The 16,386-nt window shown below is 41.0% G+C and overlaps 1 protein-coding gene across 2 annotated transcripts in view; it reads left to right on the forward strand.

Moving 5' to 3' along the window:
- Positions 1-16,386, forward strand: part of LOC130929559 (junctophilin-1-like) — a 39,928-nt gene that overhangs the window by 13,729 nt on the left and 9,813 nt on the right. The window contains exons 2-4 of one of the 2 annotated variants that reach the window (XM_057856796.1): positions 2,223-2,982; positions 10,475-10,593; positions 15,915-16,193. In XM_057856796.1, the coding sequence (XP_057712779.1) occupies positions 2,223-2,982; positions 10,475-10,593; positions 15,915-16,193 (1,158 nt within the window). Of the gene's footprint in view, positions 1-2,222; positions 2,983-10,474; positions 10,594-15,914; positions 16,194-16,386 lie in introns of those variants that run through there. The other variant, XM_057856797.1, reaches the window with a different exon arrangement.

The raw sequence follows: 16,386 nt of genomic DNA on the forward strand, positions 1-16,386 counted from the left end.
ACCCCACTGTATGCGAGTGTAATATTACGTGTGTCCCACCAAATCAAATCAGGAAACAACAATCTTTTGTTTGTGCCGCCCAGGGTGTCCGGGAGGAATAAGATGGGCGGGTGCGCGCGATCACGAGCGCGCACAAGCGTGTGTGTGCGCCAGTGTGTGTGCGCGGCAGATAGGGAGGAAAAAAGCGTGAGCGTGTGCGCACCCAAGCGCGGGTACACGGGTATAGAGATGAAGAAGCGCGAGCGCACACAAGCTGTTTTCCAAAATTTCCAGGTTCGCGGTGAATCAGTAACAGGCACACTTTTGCTCAATAGACAAGGTTTATTGATTTGAAAATGCAGAATAAATGAGATTTATTGATTACAATCCCACAAGAGCAAGCAACAAGCATCAAAAACAAGCATAACAAGGGTAACGATGACGCTAGATTTGAGTTTGTCAATCCCAGAATCCCCGCGCTACGTTACAGCACAACCAGGTGTCCCTTAGCAATGAAAATCGCTTACCGTGACAAATGAGTGGGAGCCAACGCTCCGGTAAGGCAGCGAAGGAACAAAGACAGGCGTACGTGACCCGCTGGCGGACTTCACTGGTCGCCCGGAAATGCCCGGTCTTTGTAGGAACGCGCCACACGGGGGCGGAGACCGCCAACCTCCGCTCCCAGGCGGCGTGGCCCCGTCCAATGACAAAGCTACTTTTGGTTCAGTCCCTCGAAAAAGGGGCTTTTCTTTGCGTGGTTCTCAGGTTGCGCCGTCCGGTAGCAGATGTTGTGTTCCCACGGTTAATATTATGAGTGCAAAACAAGTTATCTCGTGAGATTCCCTCCTAACTATGGAACCCAGGCGTGTAAGAAACAATCAAAACAAGTTATCTCGTGAGATTCCCTCCTAACAATGAAACTCAAGGTAAAAAACAATAGAAGTTGTTACAATCTAGGTCACAGAAGCAATCATACATCACAAAGGCATAATGTAATATTTTCCCCCATCACAAGCGCATGATATCAATCCATAAATGGAGCACTACGTTCTAGAAGAGGGACCGTCACCGTTTACTCAGTTGTTTCAAGTCTCCCCAAGCTCTCCGGTGAAATCGGGTTTTTTAATTTTTCGTGTCACAAGCACATATTTTGGGACGAAAGCGCCCTTTATCCAGTTTGGGGTCACCAACTGTTGGTAATCGACCTCCGGCCAGGCCGCACGGAAACGGCGACAACCGAACGGAAGTGGTGCTCCGCTGCTTACCGCTTCCGTGTGCCAACCGGGAAGGAGGGAATTCGGCGCGTTCACCTCTTGTGTTAACCCTTTGTACTGACTCCATATTCCAAAAGTTTGAAGAAGGCTCACCGAAAATAGGTTGACAATTTATTCGTCGACAATGGTCAAAAACAAGGCAAAAAACAGACGACGGGGGAACAAGTCTGGATCCAAAACAAGGCTACATAGAAAATGTCTCCGAGCAGCTTAGTGTCCAGTGTCTTTTAAGTCCGTGGTGGAGTAGACCGGGCCGAAGGTGTGGCTGAGTGTTGTTTCGGGACCATCCCTCTGTGGCCGGTTAGGTTGTCCATGGGAATAATTGATGAAGTGCACCCATCAAAAATACGACATAAAGTGATAAAAAGCTGGCAGTTTTTGGCCGACTGAGTCATCGCTTCATGTGGCCATTCGATTCCGAACACACACATGCTTGTCTCGGTTGTCCTTCCATTTTTTTATTCAATCGCTGGCTGATCTCCAGCCCTGTATTTTCAGCAATCTCCTCCCACAAATTGCTTGCCATTTGGCAATCTTCATAAAGTCTTGCCGAGACATTGTAGAAGTTGTCGTACTTGCTCTTCGTTGATACTCTCGTCGGCTTAATCCATTTTTGCGTGTAGAAAAATCATGTTTGACAATGGTGGTGATTTCGCGCTGAACCGGAAACAACCGTCTGAGCCAGGGGTCCCCAACCTTTTTTGCACCACGGACTGGTGTTAGTTGGGTCTTTTTCTCACGGACCGGTGTTCTGACAAATTTTGCAACCCATCAAAAAGTACAACGTTGCGGTTCTGCAATGCGCATTACCTTAAAAGTCGAGCTAAACGGCGGGTCTTCCTTGACGGCACAGGTCTGATGCAGAAGCGTAACTCGACCTTAAGAATTCAATGTAAATTCAAGCATCAAAGGGTTTCGTTTCTCTTACCCCTTTTTTTGGTCTCAATTTTACGTCTCTTGTCCCCGCAGGTACATACCAGGGTCAGTGGACGGGCGGGATGCGCCACGGCTACGGCGTCCGCCAGAGCGTCCCCTATGGCATGGCGTCGGTCATCCGCTCGCCTCTCCGGACCTCGCTGGCTTCCCTGCGTAGCGAGCAGAGCAACGGCACGGTTTTGCGAGACAGTCTGTCCGACAGCCCCGCCGGCACCCGCGGCGGCTTCGTGCTCAACTTCCACTCGGACGGTGAAGGTAGCGAGAAAAAGAAGGGTCTCTTCCGCCGCGGATCCCTATTCGGCAGCCTGCAACGATTGCGCAAATCCGATTCGCGCTCGTCCATCTCCAGTAAGCGCAGCTCGGCACGTAGCGAAACCACCATGAGTCGTATCAGTTCCAGTGACGCTAATTCCACCATCAGCTTTGGCGACGGAGACCCGGCCGACGACTACTTGACTCTAGAGGACAATGTAGACGCCACCACTACCGAGTCCTACATGGGCGAGTGGAAGAACGACAAACGCAACGGCTTCGGCGTCTCCGAGCGTTCCAACGGCATGAAGTACGAAGGGGAATGGTTAAACAATAAACGCAACGGTTACGGCTGCACCGTCTTTCCCAACGGCACCAAAGAAGAAGGGAAGTACAAAAATAACGTGTTGGCCAAAGGTATCAGGAAGCAGCTAATCCCGCTTAAGAACACCAAGACCAAGCAGAAGGTGGATCGAGCCATCGAAGGAGCGGTGAGAGCCGCGGCCATTGCCAGAACCAAAGTGGAGATCGCCGTCTCCAGGTAATAATACGTGGGTCAGAAAATCGACTTACAATGTTCTTCGAGACAGTGAATAAACAGAAATTCTTTTGCGGTGAATTTTCAATAAATTTATCACGTTCATTCATTCGCTGCCTACCCTCTGATTTCAAATGAAGTGAACATCTAGCTCCATCAATAGCAAGTAGGTCCAGCTGCAGTCCACAGTACTCAACCAGGGGGCACAGTTGGCGGATGACAAACTTTTGATCTGATTGGTCGTTGAAAGCAAGGTACAGCTCTTGTCCCTTGCTTATATTTAGAAGTAGATACATTGAGGAAAAAAAGTATTTGAACACCCTCGTTTTTGCTAGTTCTCCCACTTAGAAATGATGGACGGGTTTGAAATTTTCATGGCACAGTGGTATGAAAACTAGAGATGCCCCGATCGATCGGCATCCGGATCAATCGGGTCCGATGACGTCATTTTCAAAGTATCTGAATCGGCAAAAAATATCGGCCATGCCTTTTTAATTTTTTTTTTTTTCAATTAAATCGTTTTCTAATTGTATTTAATGTTACAGACATAATATGTTACACTCATCTAGAGTCTTTAGTTTAGGCTTAAGGTAGGGTTATCAAATTTATCCCCATAATGGCGGTAATTAATTTATAAAAATGTATCACGTTAAATGTTTAACGCAATTAATGCATGTGTTGCACGACCCACTCACGCATTGTCGCGCTCAATCTGTAATGGCGCCGTTTATACCCATTTAGAGAGATAAAAGGCAGCGTAAAATGAGTAGAGGGAATTTTGGCAGCCTTTGGAGCCTTTTTTTAATTGGCTAAAACCTTACAATCCCTCTCCCTACGATTAGAAATATCATGAGAAGCAATGTAGGGAAGCAAGGTAGCATTTGTTCTTTTTCTTAACACCTAGATATATCAATTGGTAGCACTACGCACAGTCATGGTTCCACTTCCCATCATGCATTTGGGTTGAATGGTTGCAGTATCATTTACTGAAAGCTCAAAAAAATACACTAGATGGCAATATTTAGTCACAATCTACAAAGTCACAAGTCTTTCTATCCGTGGATCCCTCTCACAGAAAGAATGTTGATAATGTAAATGCCATCTTGAGGATTTATTGTCATAATAAACAAATACAGTACTTATGTACTGTATGTTGAATGTATATATTCGTCCGAGTTTTATTCATTTTTTTCTTAATGCATTGCCAAAATATATATGATCGGGAAAAATTATCGGGAATGATTGGAATTGAATCGGGAGCAAAAAAAAAAAAAACAATCGGATCGGGAAATATCGGGATCGGCAGATATTCAAACTAAAATGATCGGGATCGGATCGGGAGCAAAAAAACATGATCGGAACAACCCTAATGACAACGTATCTGAATCTTTTGGAATTCCTCACATTTCTGCATGAAATCACCATCAAATGTGATCTGATCTTTGTCAAAATCACACAGATGAGAAAAACAGTGTCTGCTTGAACTAAAACCACCCAAACATTCATAGAGTTTCATATTTTAATGAGGATAGTATGCAAACAATGACAGGAGGGGGAAAATAAGTAAGTGATCCATCACATTAAATATTTTGTGCCCCCCCCCCTTTGGCAGCAATAAGTTCAACCAGACGCTGCAGATCAGTCTAGTACATCGATCAGGACTAATCTTGGCCCATTCTTCTCTTCTAAATTGTGGTTCGGTCAGATTCCTGGGATGTCTGGCATGAATCGTTGTCTTTAGGTCATGCCACAGCATCTCAATGGGGTTCAAGTCTAGACCTTGACTTGGCCGTCTAGACCTTGACTTGGCCACTCCATAACTTGTATTTTGTTCTTCTGAAACTTCTGAAGTTGATTTACTGCTGTGTTTTGGATCATTGTCTTGTTGCAGCATTCATCCTCTTTTTAGCTTCAACTACTGAAAGACGGCCTCAGGTTTTCCTGCAAAATCCATTCTTTCATTAATGATTGCAAGTTGTCCAGGCCCTGAGGCAGCAAAACAACCCCAAATCATGATGCTCCCTCCACCATGCTTCACAGTGGGGATGAGGTGTTGATGTTGGTGAGCTGTTCCATTTTTCCTCCACACATGATGTTGTGTGTTACTCCCAAACAGTTTAACTTTGGTTTCATTAGTCCACAAAATATTTTGCCAAAACGTCTGTGAAGTGTCCAAGAGCCTTTTTGTGAACATCAAACGAGCAACAATGTTTTTTTTTTTTTTTAAACAGCAGTGGCTTCCTCTGTGGAGTCCTCCCATGAACACCATTCTTGGCCCAAATTTACATATAGTTGATGTGTGCACAGAAATATTGGACAGTCCCAGTCAGAGGTTGCGCTAGACATTTTCGTTGTCTGTCATTTTGACTGACAGGGTCATAAAAATCCGGTCATAATCTATTTTTACCAGTCACTTAAATTTTTAAAATGATAATGATGACATATTCAATAGTATTTAGTTTTCATTCATTTTTAATTATTATTGTAACGTTTGCTTGGCGGTGAAAAATTAGACACGGAAGTCGTATTTTTCTCCCTCATTTTACTCTGCTTACCGCCAACAACACCAACAAAACAACAACTCCACCCCCAAAGAAAAAGAGGCAACTATATAGACCCCAATCACCAACGTCACACAATGACCTTAATTGTGGTTGTCAGCCCAAAATCTTCTAAATATATATTAAATGCATCTTACCAGATATTAAATGACTACTACATAGTCTGTGGTGATCGTTTGGTGCCCAGATTTCTTGTCGAATTACAGCAGTCCATCTCGCCCTCCTCTTCGGGTCTCTCAGAATACGGTAGAACTTCAAGTCTCTCCGTCTATCTTCTCTGTTACTGCAACCAACCGCCACACACGCCTTCACCATTTTGATTATTAATGTTAACGAGCAGAAAAACACGCCGTAATAGGAGGCATGTATGTAGCGGTAATGTGTAAACACGAAGAGCTGACGGACAATATGGCGGCTCCAGTCAGGGGGGCGGAGTTGTGACGTCATGTGATTGGGGTCTATACACAGGCGGCAATCTAGTCCACCAATTGGATGACGCGCTGGCACACCGGGTGTACCAATAAGAACCTAGCGTTGATGTGTCAATCACGGTGCCGCCGCCAGACTCCGGTGACGCTACAATATTCTGACTGAATAGCCAACGACGTCATGCATTAAGAGAGACAATAGCTAATTAATATGCTCACTCGCCACCCTGTGGTCTGGGGTGTGAATTGACACCTGTCAAAATGACGGACGGACTTCAGTTTTTTCCCGTCACCGTTTTAAAAAACCAGTCAACGATGGAAAATATTCGGTTAACGCGACCCCTGGTCCCAGTGATTTCTGTACATATTCAGCAGACACTCTAGGGTTCTTTTTTTACCTCTCTGAGTATTCTGCGCTGAACTCTTGGTGTCATCTTTGGTGGATGGCCACTCCTTGGGAGAGAAGCAACAGTGCCAAATTCTCTCCATTTGGCGACAAGTTCTCTGACTGTTGATTGACGAACATCCAGACTTTTCGAGATGGTTTTGTATCCTTTCCCAGCTTTGTACAAATCAACAAACCTTGATCGCAGGTTTTCAGACAGCTCTTTTGACCGAGCCATGATGCTCATCAGACAATGCTTCTCATCAAGACAATTCTTACCAGGTGTGTATTTTATAGTGGGCAGGGCAGCTTTAAACCACTCATCACTGATTGGGCACACACCTGTCTTAAATTGTTTGGTAAAAATTGGTTTCAATTGCTCTTTAAGTTCCCTCGAGCAGAGGGTTCACTGACTTATTTCCCCCCCTTCTGTCATTGTTTGCATGTTATCCTCATTAAAATATACAAACCTATAAATATTTGGTTGGTTTTAGTTAAAACACACTGTTATAACATCTGTGCGATTTTGACAAAGATCAGATCACATTTGATGGTGATTTTATGTAGAAATGTGAGAACTTCCAAAAGGTTCAGATACTTTTTCATAACACTGTATACTGCTGCAAATAACTATTTGAACACATGAGAAAATGTCAGTATTTGGTACAGTTGCCTTTGTTTACAATTACAGAGGCCAAATGTTTCCTGTAACTTTTCACATGGTTTGCACAGACTGCAGCAGGGATTTTGTACCACTGATCCACACAGATCTTTTCTAGATAAATCAGGTTTCTGGACTTGTCACTGAGAAACACAGAATTTGAGCTTCCTTCAAAGACTTTCAATTAGGTTTAGGTCTGGAGACTGGCTAGAACCTTGAGATGCTTTTTACAAAGCCACTGCTTGGTTATTCTGGCTGTCTGCTTTGGGGCATTGTCATGTTGGAAGACCCAGTCATGGCCCATTTTCAACGCTTTAACTGAGGGAAGACGGTAATTCCCTAAAATTTCACAATACATCGCCCTGATCATCCTCACCTTAATACAGTGCAGTCGTCCAGTCCCATGTGCAGAAAATCACCCCCAAAGACTTTACAAAAGTAGGCTAACGATAGAGAGGAAACTAATCAGCTGTCTTGGCATGCTAACTAGCCACGTTATCTGCCTAGTTAAGAAGCTTACGTTATAGTATTTGTTTTACCATCGCTAAACACACTAAACACACACGTTGAAGTGAACTCTCGTAGCTGGTGGGAAACGTTCTTGACAGCGTTTACTTACCTTAAATTTTGAGTAAAGTGACGGATGATGGTCAAGTTAATGCGAAATAATGTTGGAGGTGTTGCTTCCACTGGCAACCACCCTCCGCAAGCATGTCGGCTGTCCTTCGTCCTCTAAGACGTGGCCCTGTTTCTTTTCGGTAGCTGAAGTACTCCCATACTAGGGATTTTGTCTTTTTTTGAGGGAGGAAAAAGCTCAAGTGTAGTGTCACCGACAGACACAAGCAAAGCATGATGCTACCACATCCATACTTCACAGCAGGGATGGTGTTCTTGGGATGGTACTCATCATTCTTCTACCTTCAAACACTATGAGTGGAATTAAGTTTGCATTTTGGTCTCATACGACCACATGACTTTCTCCCATGACTACTCTGGATCATCCAAATGGTCATTGGAAAACCTAAAACAGGCTTGGACATGTGCTGGTTTAAGCAAGGAACCTTCCATTCCTTGCATGATTTTCAACCATGATGTCTTCGTATATTACCAACAGGGACCTTGGAAAAGATGGTCCCAGTTCCTTTCAGATCATTGACCATCTCCTCCTGTGTAGTTCTTTGCTAATTCCTGAACATTCTTAGGATCATTGAGACCCTACGAGTTCGATCTTGCATGGAGCTCCAGTCCGAGGGAGACTGACAGTCATTTTTAGCTCTCTTCCATTTTCTAATAATTGCTCCAACGGTGGATCTTATATCACCAAGCTGCTTGGCAATTGCCCCGTAACTCTTTCCAGCCTTGTAGAGGTCTACAATTCTGTCTCTAGTGTCTTTGGATAGCATTTTAGGGTGTATGGGGTGGACAGGTGTTGATATGCAATTAACCACCTGAAAAAGTCAGACTCAAAAAGTCCTTATTTGGAAGAATAAGTGGAGTGGAGGTGGACTTTTTAAAGGTGACTAACAGGTCTTTGAGGCTCACAATTCTAGCTTAAAGACAGGTGTTCAAATACTTATTTTCAGCAGTATGATACAAATAAATTGTTGAAAAAATCATACACTGTGATTTCTGGATTTTTTCTCTTTTTTTACAGATTGTCTCTTACAGTGGACAATCACCGACCATGAAAATTTCAAACCCACCCATCATTTCTAAGAGCGAGAGCTTGTATAATTGCAGGGTGTTCAAATAGTTATTTTTCTCACTGTATATTAATACTTTAAAGTAATATGGTTAAATTTTTGATGGGATTGCCTCTAGTTAAGATTAGGGCTGAATAAATGTATATTTTTGTATTTATAAGGATGACAAGTTAAGTTTAGGTCTCAAACCCCTCTAATTAAATTTAGAATGAATCGTGGGTAATGAGGTTCTTATTTAAAAGGTGTTACACGTCTATGGGCAAGTCCCTCATTATCAACCTATCCATTCATTCCGATATATAACAGTTAGGATGACTGAAAGCAGGTGGCGCTGATCTGATAGGTTGTTAAAGGCAGCTGGTGTGATTGGATGATAAACGCTTGATCTGATTGGTCGTTGAAAGCAGGGGGTGCAGTTGGCGTGTCATACATGAGATAAAAATGTGTAATTACGCCGTCAAATTAAGTTACAACAGTATCATAACTTTTCCTAGAGTCAAGTGGAAACATGGGAACCTTTCATTAAGATGGCATTATGTGTAATTAATTAATTAAAAAATGTTGTCTATACTCCATTTATGTCCAGCTCGGATCTTCTACATCCATTCAAAAGTGAGCTCATTTGCCGGCAGAGGTGGTTTATAAGGCGTTACATTTACTGGAGTAACTTTTTGAGAGTAGTTGTACCAAGCCATACTTTTTACCTTTACTTGAGTAGATTTGTGAACGCTACTCTTATTCCGCAACTTTGGGCTACACTAGTCATTACATTTTTCCTCTTTATTCGACATATTAGATTTTAAAACTTTTTCTTTTTTTTGCCAGAGACGTCAACTAGTTTCACCAATGAGATTTCGCAATAATAATCACATGACTCCATTATACCAGTTAGGCTCAAGCATGCCAGTCTATGATCACCCCCGGCTGTTCAATCATGTGGCATCTTTATAGCATGGTAAAAAATTAAGTATTTGACATAGAGCGTTGCCGTCAACATGACTCGAAAGCGCGGATTTTAGTCTCTCTCCATGTTTTAATTTGGCGACGATTGACCACGGAAAACCGGAAATATGATCGAATATGGCGAATAATGCTTAATGTCTGTAGATTTTTTTTCTCTCACTGTAATTCACTGTAATATTTTTTTGTTGTGGTATTGCTTTGGCTTAATGTGGTTTTGTAATATGTTACCATACAGTATATTAATAACAGCTCGTTAAATAACTTTGTGCTGAGAAAAAAAATCTGACATATTAAGCAGTTACTCACAATGTTACTCATGACTTGACTCGTGGGTATTCTTTTCACCAAATACCGTACTTTTTTACTTGTACTTGAGTACATTTTTTGGATGACAATTTTTACTTCAGTAATATTATTTGGAAGAAACGCTACTCTTTAGTAAAATTTTTGGCTACTCTGCCCACCCCTGTTTGCCGCATGACACTAAATGACAACTGCCATAAGCATTCAATAATGCTCATGACAGTGTCATGTCATAATTATGACAGTCTTATGACGCCACTGTCAAATAAAGTGTTACCGGTTAATATCTTTTGGAGTAAATATCCCATAATACAGTAAGGAAAGCTGAAGTTTGGTGTCCGGTATGGCTTATCTGGTAACAGCCGTATTCGTGTCAAATTTGGTGGTTGGCTGTTTATAGTCAAGTGCGCCTTGTAGTCTGAAAATTACGGTATGTATAAATATGACTGCAATATGATCATGACTTTTTCTTAACGGATGGATTTTTGCAGGACATCTCACACAAGGGCCAAAGCAGAGGCAGCAGATCAAGCTGCGCAGTCGGCTAGCCAAGACTCCGATATTGCAAGGGCTGTGGCCAGAGAACTCTCCCCCAGTTTCCATCAGCCAGGTAATCATGGCCAAATAAGCACAACAATTGAAACCTTTCATGCACAATAATAATTATTATTATTTTTTTTTTTTTTTCAAACTCTAGACTTCATAACCTATGACATGACACGGGAAACGGGAAACCTATTTTCAAAAACTTAAAAATATTTTCAAAACCAAAGCTGTTACCGACCTAAACCAAAACAGCCACCTACCTTCGACACACAGTACATGGCGGAAAACACTCAGGTGACTTGAAGTTCCACTCTGAGACCCCCAATTTAGCCAACTTAGCCGACCTCAAAATTATCCGATATGCATGTGCGATACATCACTGGAAAGTAGAGGTGTGCATCTGCACTGCCCTCACGATTCGATTCGATTACGATTCGGAGGGCCACGATTCGATTCGGTTCGATTCGGCAATGCACCGCGATGCATTCAAATTCTAAAGCAAAGCATATTTTTCGTGAATCATGAGGCAACACAAGCGGTCAGACATTAAACAACGTTTTATTGGCTCTAGTGTCACTCCTGGTTGAAGTCAAATGAAAATACTTTCAGATATACTGTATATATTTAAAAAAAGATAAAAAAGATCACAGCATTTAATTAGTGCTTTGAATGAGACCAGGGCTTCTTCTTTTTTTTTTTTTTTTTTACACACAGTAGCAGCCTTTCACACAGTGCAACATCTGAACTCCTGTGCAAAATCAGTAATAACAGTCACTGTATTTTAGTCACAACGATCAATAAAAATATTCAAGTAAATATTAAAGAAAACGACAAAGAAAATATTGTAGTGCAGCAGCATCTTTATAGCAATATCAATCCAGGGATCAGTTCAGTTGCAAACTAAACATCAACTAAATTGCAATGTAGAACAAAAGTAGGGCTGCAACTATCGATTATTTTAGTAGTCGATTAATCAATAAACCATTAGTTCGAATAATCGAGTAATCGGATAAGGAACATGAAAATTTAAATTAACTGAGCTGAGCCTCAAACGGTATAATAAAAAAAACTAGATGAGGATCTATGTACAACAAAAGAACAATTGGCTAACTTACATCGCAAAAGTCTGCTAGTTCAAATGCTATAAAATGCTAAAACTTTTTTACAAGGCTCTTAATAAAGGGTTCAGACACATGTTCCCACAAAAATAGGCTAAATATACCTATAAACTGAATTATGAATGCATAAAAAAATGTTTAAAAAAATACTCAAACAAAATTTTGCTTATGTTGGTCTTTACAGGGAGCACCTGGATTCAGCCATGTGAATTGAGGCCGAATAAAAGGCAGTGTATCCACCCAAATCAATAAAACAAAATGCAAGCATTTTCAAAATAAACCATTACAACGTCACTTTAATTAAACGAATACTCGAATCAGCAAAATTTAATTCCAATATCTTTTTCTAATCGAATACTCGAGTTAATCGATTAATCGTTGCAGCTCTAAACAAAAGTAAAATGTAGGCCTAGCCCACTATATATAGAGGTTAGATCGGGCCTAAAAAAATCCAGCCCGACCCGACACGGCCCGCTAGTACTGAAGCCCGACCCAGGCCTAGCCCGATCAATTAGCTAGATTTGCAGGCCCAGCCCGAAAAACCCGTTTTTTTTTGTTTGTTTGTTTTTTGTTGGAGTGCCGCAAAAAGGAAAAAAAAAACAAAAAAAAAACGCAGCAGCAGCAATTTATTTTCATTTCTTTGAGTTGGCAGAAAAAAACGCAAGTTTTCTTATTGTTTAATATTTTTATGATCATTATAAAAGCATTTACACAACAAAATAACGCTGGAAATGTTTAATATAAAAAAAAACCCTTGGGTTTTGCAGACACACAGAAGATTCAAAAGAATCACATTTCTGTTGCCTTTGTGTGCATAAATAAAAGTGTCCTTCGTAACGAATTCTCAGTTGGCAAAAAAAAAAACGCAAGTTTTCTTAATGTTTAAATAGTCTACATATTTTTATGATCATTATAAAAGCATTTACACAACGGAATAACGCTAGGAAAGTTTCATATAAAAAAAAAAACGGTTTTGCAGACACACAGAGGAGAAGATTCAAAAGGATCACATTTCTGTGGCCTTTGTGTGCATCAATAAAAGTGTCCTTCATAACAAATTCTAAGTTGGCAGAAAAAAACGCAAATTTTCTTAATGTTTCAATATTTTTACGATCATTATAAAAGCATTTACACAACGAAATAACACTGGGAAAGTTTCATAAAAAAAAAAAAAAAAAAAAACGTGGGCCACGGCGTTCATGTGCGTGCACAAGCAAATGCACAATACCGAGAGCCTGTTCTCGGTTTTATGCTTTTTTTTTTTTTTTTTTTTTTAAATAATTTATTAGTCCGGCGCGGCGGCCCGACCCGACCCGAACGTGAATGCCTAACATTTCGGGTCGGGTCAGGCCCAAAATGTTAATCGGGTTCGGGCACAAGATCTAACCTCTAAGAGATAAGACATAACACAACAATGGCTGAAGCGGAGAAAGAGGGAGCGAGAAAGATTATCGATGCACCTAAAACATTGAAAGCAGACATCTGGAGACATTTTGGCTTCTACGAGGTTGGTGGGAAACTTGACTAGAGTTATGCGGTGTGTAAAAAAAAATGAAACATGAGAATAATAATACAAAGGGGGAAACCAAATCCGTTGCATCACCGGAATTGCGCAGGGAAGATTTTTTAACATACTTACAGTGGGGAAAAAGAGTATTTGATACTCTGCCAATGGGTTTTCCCATTGACTGTGTATCAAATACTTGTTCTCCCCACTGTATATATTTTAAAATGCGCTGAATCAATTCGCTTGTTGCCCGCATCGAATCGAATCGTCCATGCCTGCATCGGGATGCATCGCCGCATCGATTATTGATGACACCACTAGGAACTATTGTTATTTATGTTTGAGTTTCCCGAGGGACAGATATAGTTGACGGACACACACAGGAAGTCTGTGTTGTTATGTTTGATAAGGTCCGAGTTGCGGAGCTGCAATAAACGTTGACTCAAATGAGTTCAAGAAACTAAATTCTGTGCTTTATGAAGAGTGAAAAAAACAGAATTTAACACAGACGAAATCATTCGGCCGATCAGAGTGAAGTATTACCGAAACAAAATGGTGACGTCACGTACCGTAGTGGTCGGCAACGGATCGCAGCATACGTTTCTTCAACACAACGTGGCTGTGTGTTTTCCGAAATTTCCGGGTTCGCGGTGAGTCAGTAACAAGCACACTTTTACTCAACAGACGATGTTTATTGATTAGAAAATGCAGAATAAATGAGATTTATTGATTAAAATCCCACAAGAGCAAGTAAACAAGCATAACAAACGCTAACGATGCCGGTAGATTTGAGTTTGTCAATCCCAGAATCCCCGCGTTACCGTTACAGCACAACAAGATGTCCCTTAGCAATGAAAATCGCTTACCGTGACAAATGAGTGGGAAGCCAACACTCCGGTAAAGCAGCAAAAGGACAAAGCTGGGCGATCCGTACGTCTAATCCAGCAGCGGACTTCTCGGGTCGCCCGGAAATGTCCGGTTTTTGTAGGGACGCGCCCCGCGGAGGCGGAGAGGCCAACCTCCGTCTCCGAGCGGCGCGGCCCTGCCCAATGACAAAGATTAAAGCTACTTTTGGTTCAGCCCCCTTGAAAAAGGGCTTTTCACATTGGACAAATGAGCTGTGCTGCAACAGATGCAACAAATGGTAAATATTATGGGTGCTCGTGAGATTCCCTTCTAGCTATGGGACCCAGGCGTGTAACTATGGGACCCAGGCGTGTAATAAAACAATACTATGGTGCAAAACAAGTTATCTCGTGAGATTCCCTTCTAACTATGGGACCCAGGGTGAATGTGCTAATGTTAGGGCATCTAGGTCGCAGAGGCAATCATACATAATGTGCTAATGTTAAGGCACGTAATATTTTCCCCCATCACTGTGTCAATTAAAAAAAAAATCGGTTCATATATATATATATATATATATATATATATATATATATATATAATATACATATTAGGGGTGTCAAACGATTAAAATTTGTAATCGAGTTAATTACAGCTTAAAAATAATCGTAATTAATCGCAATTCAAACCATCTCCAAAGTATGCCATATTTTTCTGTAAATTATTGTTGGAATGGAAAGATAAGACACAAGACGGATATATACATACAACATACTGTACATAAGTGCTGTATTTGTTTATTATAACAATAAATCCACAAATGGCATTATTAACATTCTTTCTGTTTAAGTGATCCATGGATAGTAAGACTTGTAGTTCATAAAAGATAAATGTTATAGTTACAAGTTATAGTAATTTTATATTAAAACCCCTCTTCACATTTTCATTTTAATACAATTTTCAATCAAAAGTAGAGTTAATATAATAATAAGAAGAATAAAAATAACAATAATAAGAATTGAGTGACCAAACTCTGCCAGTTCACTTTGCATTGTTGTTTAGCTGTGTCAGAATAGGGCCTCATTAGTACAGACTGAAGTGCTTTTCTTTTTGTGAATATTATTTTTTTTTTGAGAGATAGCAATATTATTTTTGTTGTGCTTTCACTAAATGATACTTCTGTTTGTTGTGAAGGAGTTGCAGAAGCGTATGCCAATAAACGGCGCAGCCAAAAGAACGCCTGTGTCCACTCGCCTTTATAACAGATATACCTCTGAGCATATCTGACCCAAAATACAAGAAGAGACACATAATTGTCACTAAAAGAAAGCAAACTTACCGAAATATGTGTGGAGCACAAAGCAACAGCAAAAACGTCTCACAACTACTAATTCTCCCACTATTAGAAGGAATAACATTAGTATGGAACAGCGCTGCGCTGCCCCCATGCGGCCAGTGGCATTCTCTTCACTCTTAATGTCCATAAACGGCCTCATTGAAATCTGTTTGAGGCAATGCGAGAGCGGCTCTTTCAGTGCATGCGTTAATTGCGTCAAATATTTTAACGTGATTAATTTTAAAAATTAATTTACGCCCGTTAACGCGATAATTTTGACAGCCCTGATATATATATATATATATATATATATATATATATATATATATATATATATATATATTTTTTTTTTTTTTTTTTTTTTCTGTCTCCATTCATGTACCCATTTATAATGCGCACCATGATTTTACAAGTTGATTTTGGGGGGAAAAAAGTGTGCATTATATTCGGGAAATTACAGTACATGCAATGACACTTTTTAGCCACGGGGGGGCTGCCCCCCCCTTAAACTCCGCTTATGGTTAAAGGTATAATCTGCAAAAGAAAAGGATTGAACTCTTGCTGATAAACTCTTGCAGGCCCAGACTACGTACGGCAGAAATACAACGAACCAGTGGAAGTGAAGGATGTCCAAGAGGAGAATAAAGTGGAGAAAAGTCCATCGAGTAGCCCTCATTTCTACCGGAAAGGCACCACCCCGACGCAATCTCCGTCTCAGAGCCCGGGCCCCAGCCCCACTCCCTCACCGACACTCGTGAAGAAGAGTATCTTCAGCAGTAAAGCATCTGCCAACGTCAGTCAAGCAAAGCCTCCTGGGAAAGTCAACAAAACCCCGACAGCTGAGCCTTTAACCCAAGGTAAAATTGCTTTGATTGCTGCTGCTGTTGTTTTTTTATCCGCGGTTTACCACATACATACAGTCTCCTATGAGGAGTCATTGTAAGCAAACAATAAAACAGAAGAAAAAGCCAAAAAAAGATGTGTGCATGTTTTAAAATTTAGTAAAACAAACTTATTTCTCAATATTTAACAATATTGTTAATACTAATT

This window comes from Corythoichthys intestinalis, chromosome 14 (assembly GCF_030265065.1).
Source record: "Corythoichthys intestinalis isolate RoL2023-P3 chromosome 14, ASM3026506v1, whole genome shotgun sequence".
Classification (NCBI taxonomy): Eukaryota; Metazoa; Chordata; class Actinopteri; order Syngnathiformes; family Syngnathidae; genus Corythoichthys; species Corythoichthys intestinalis.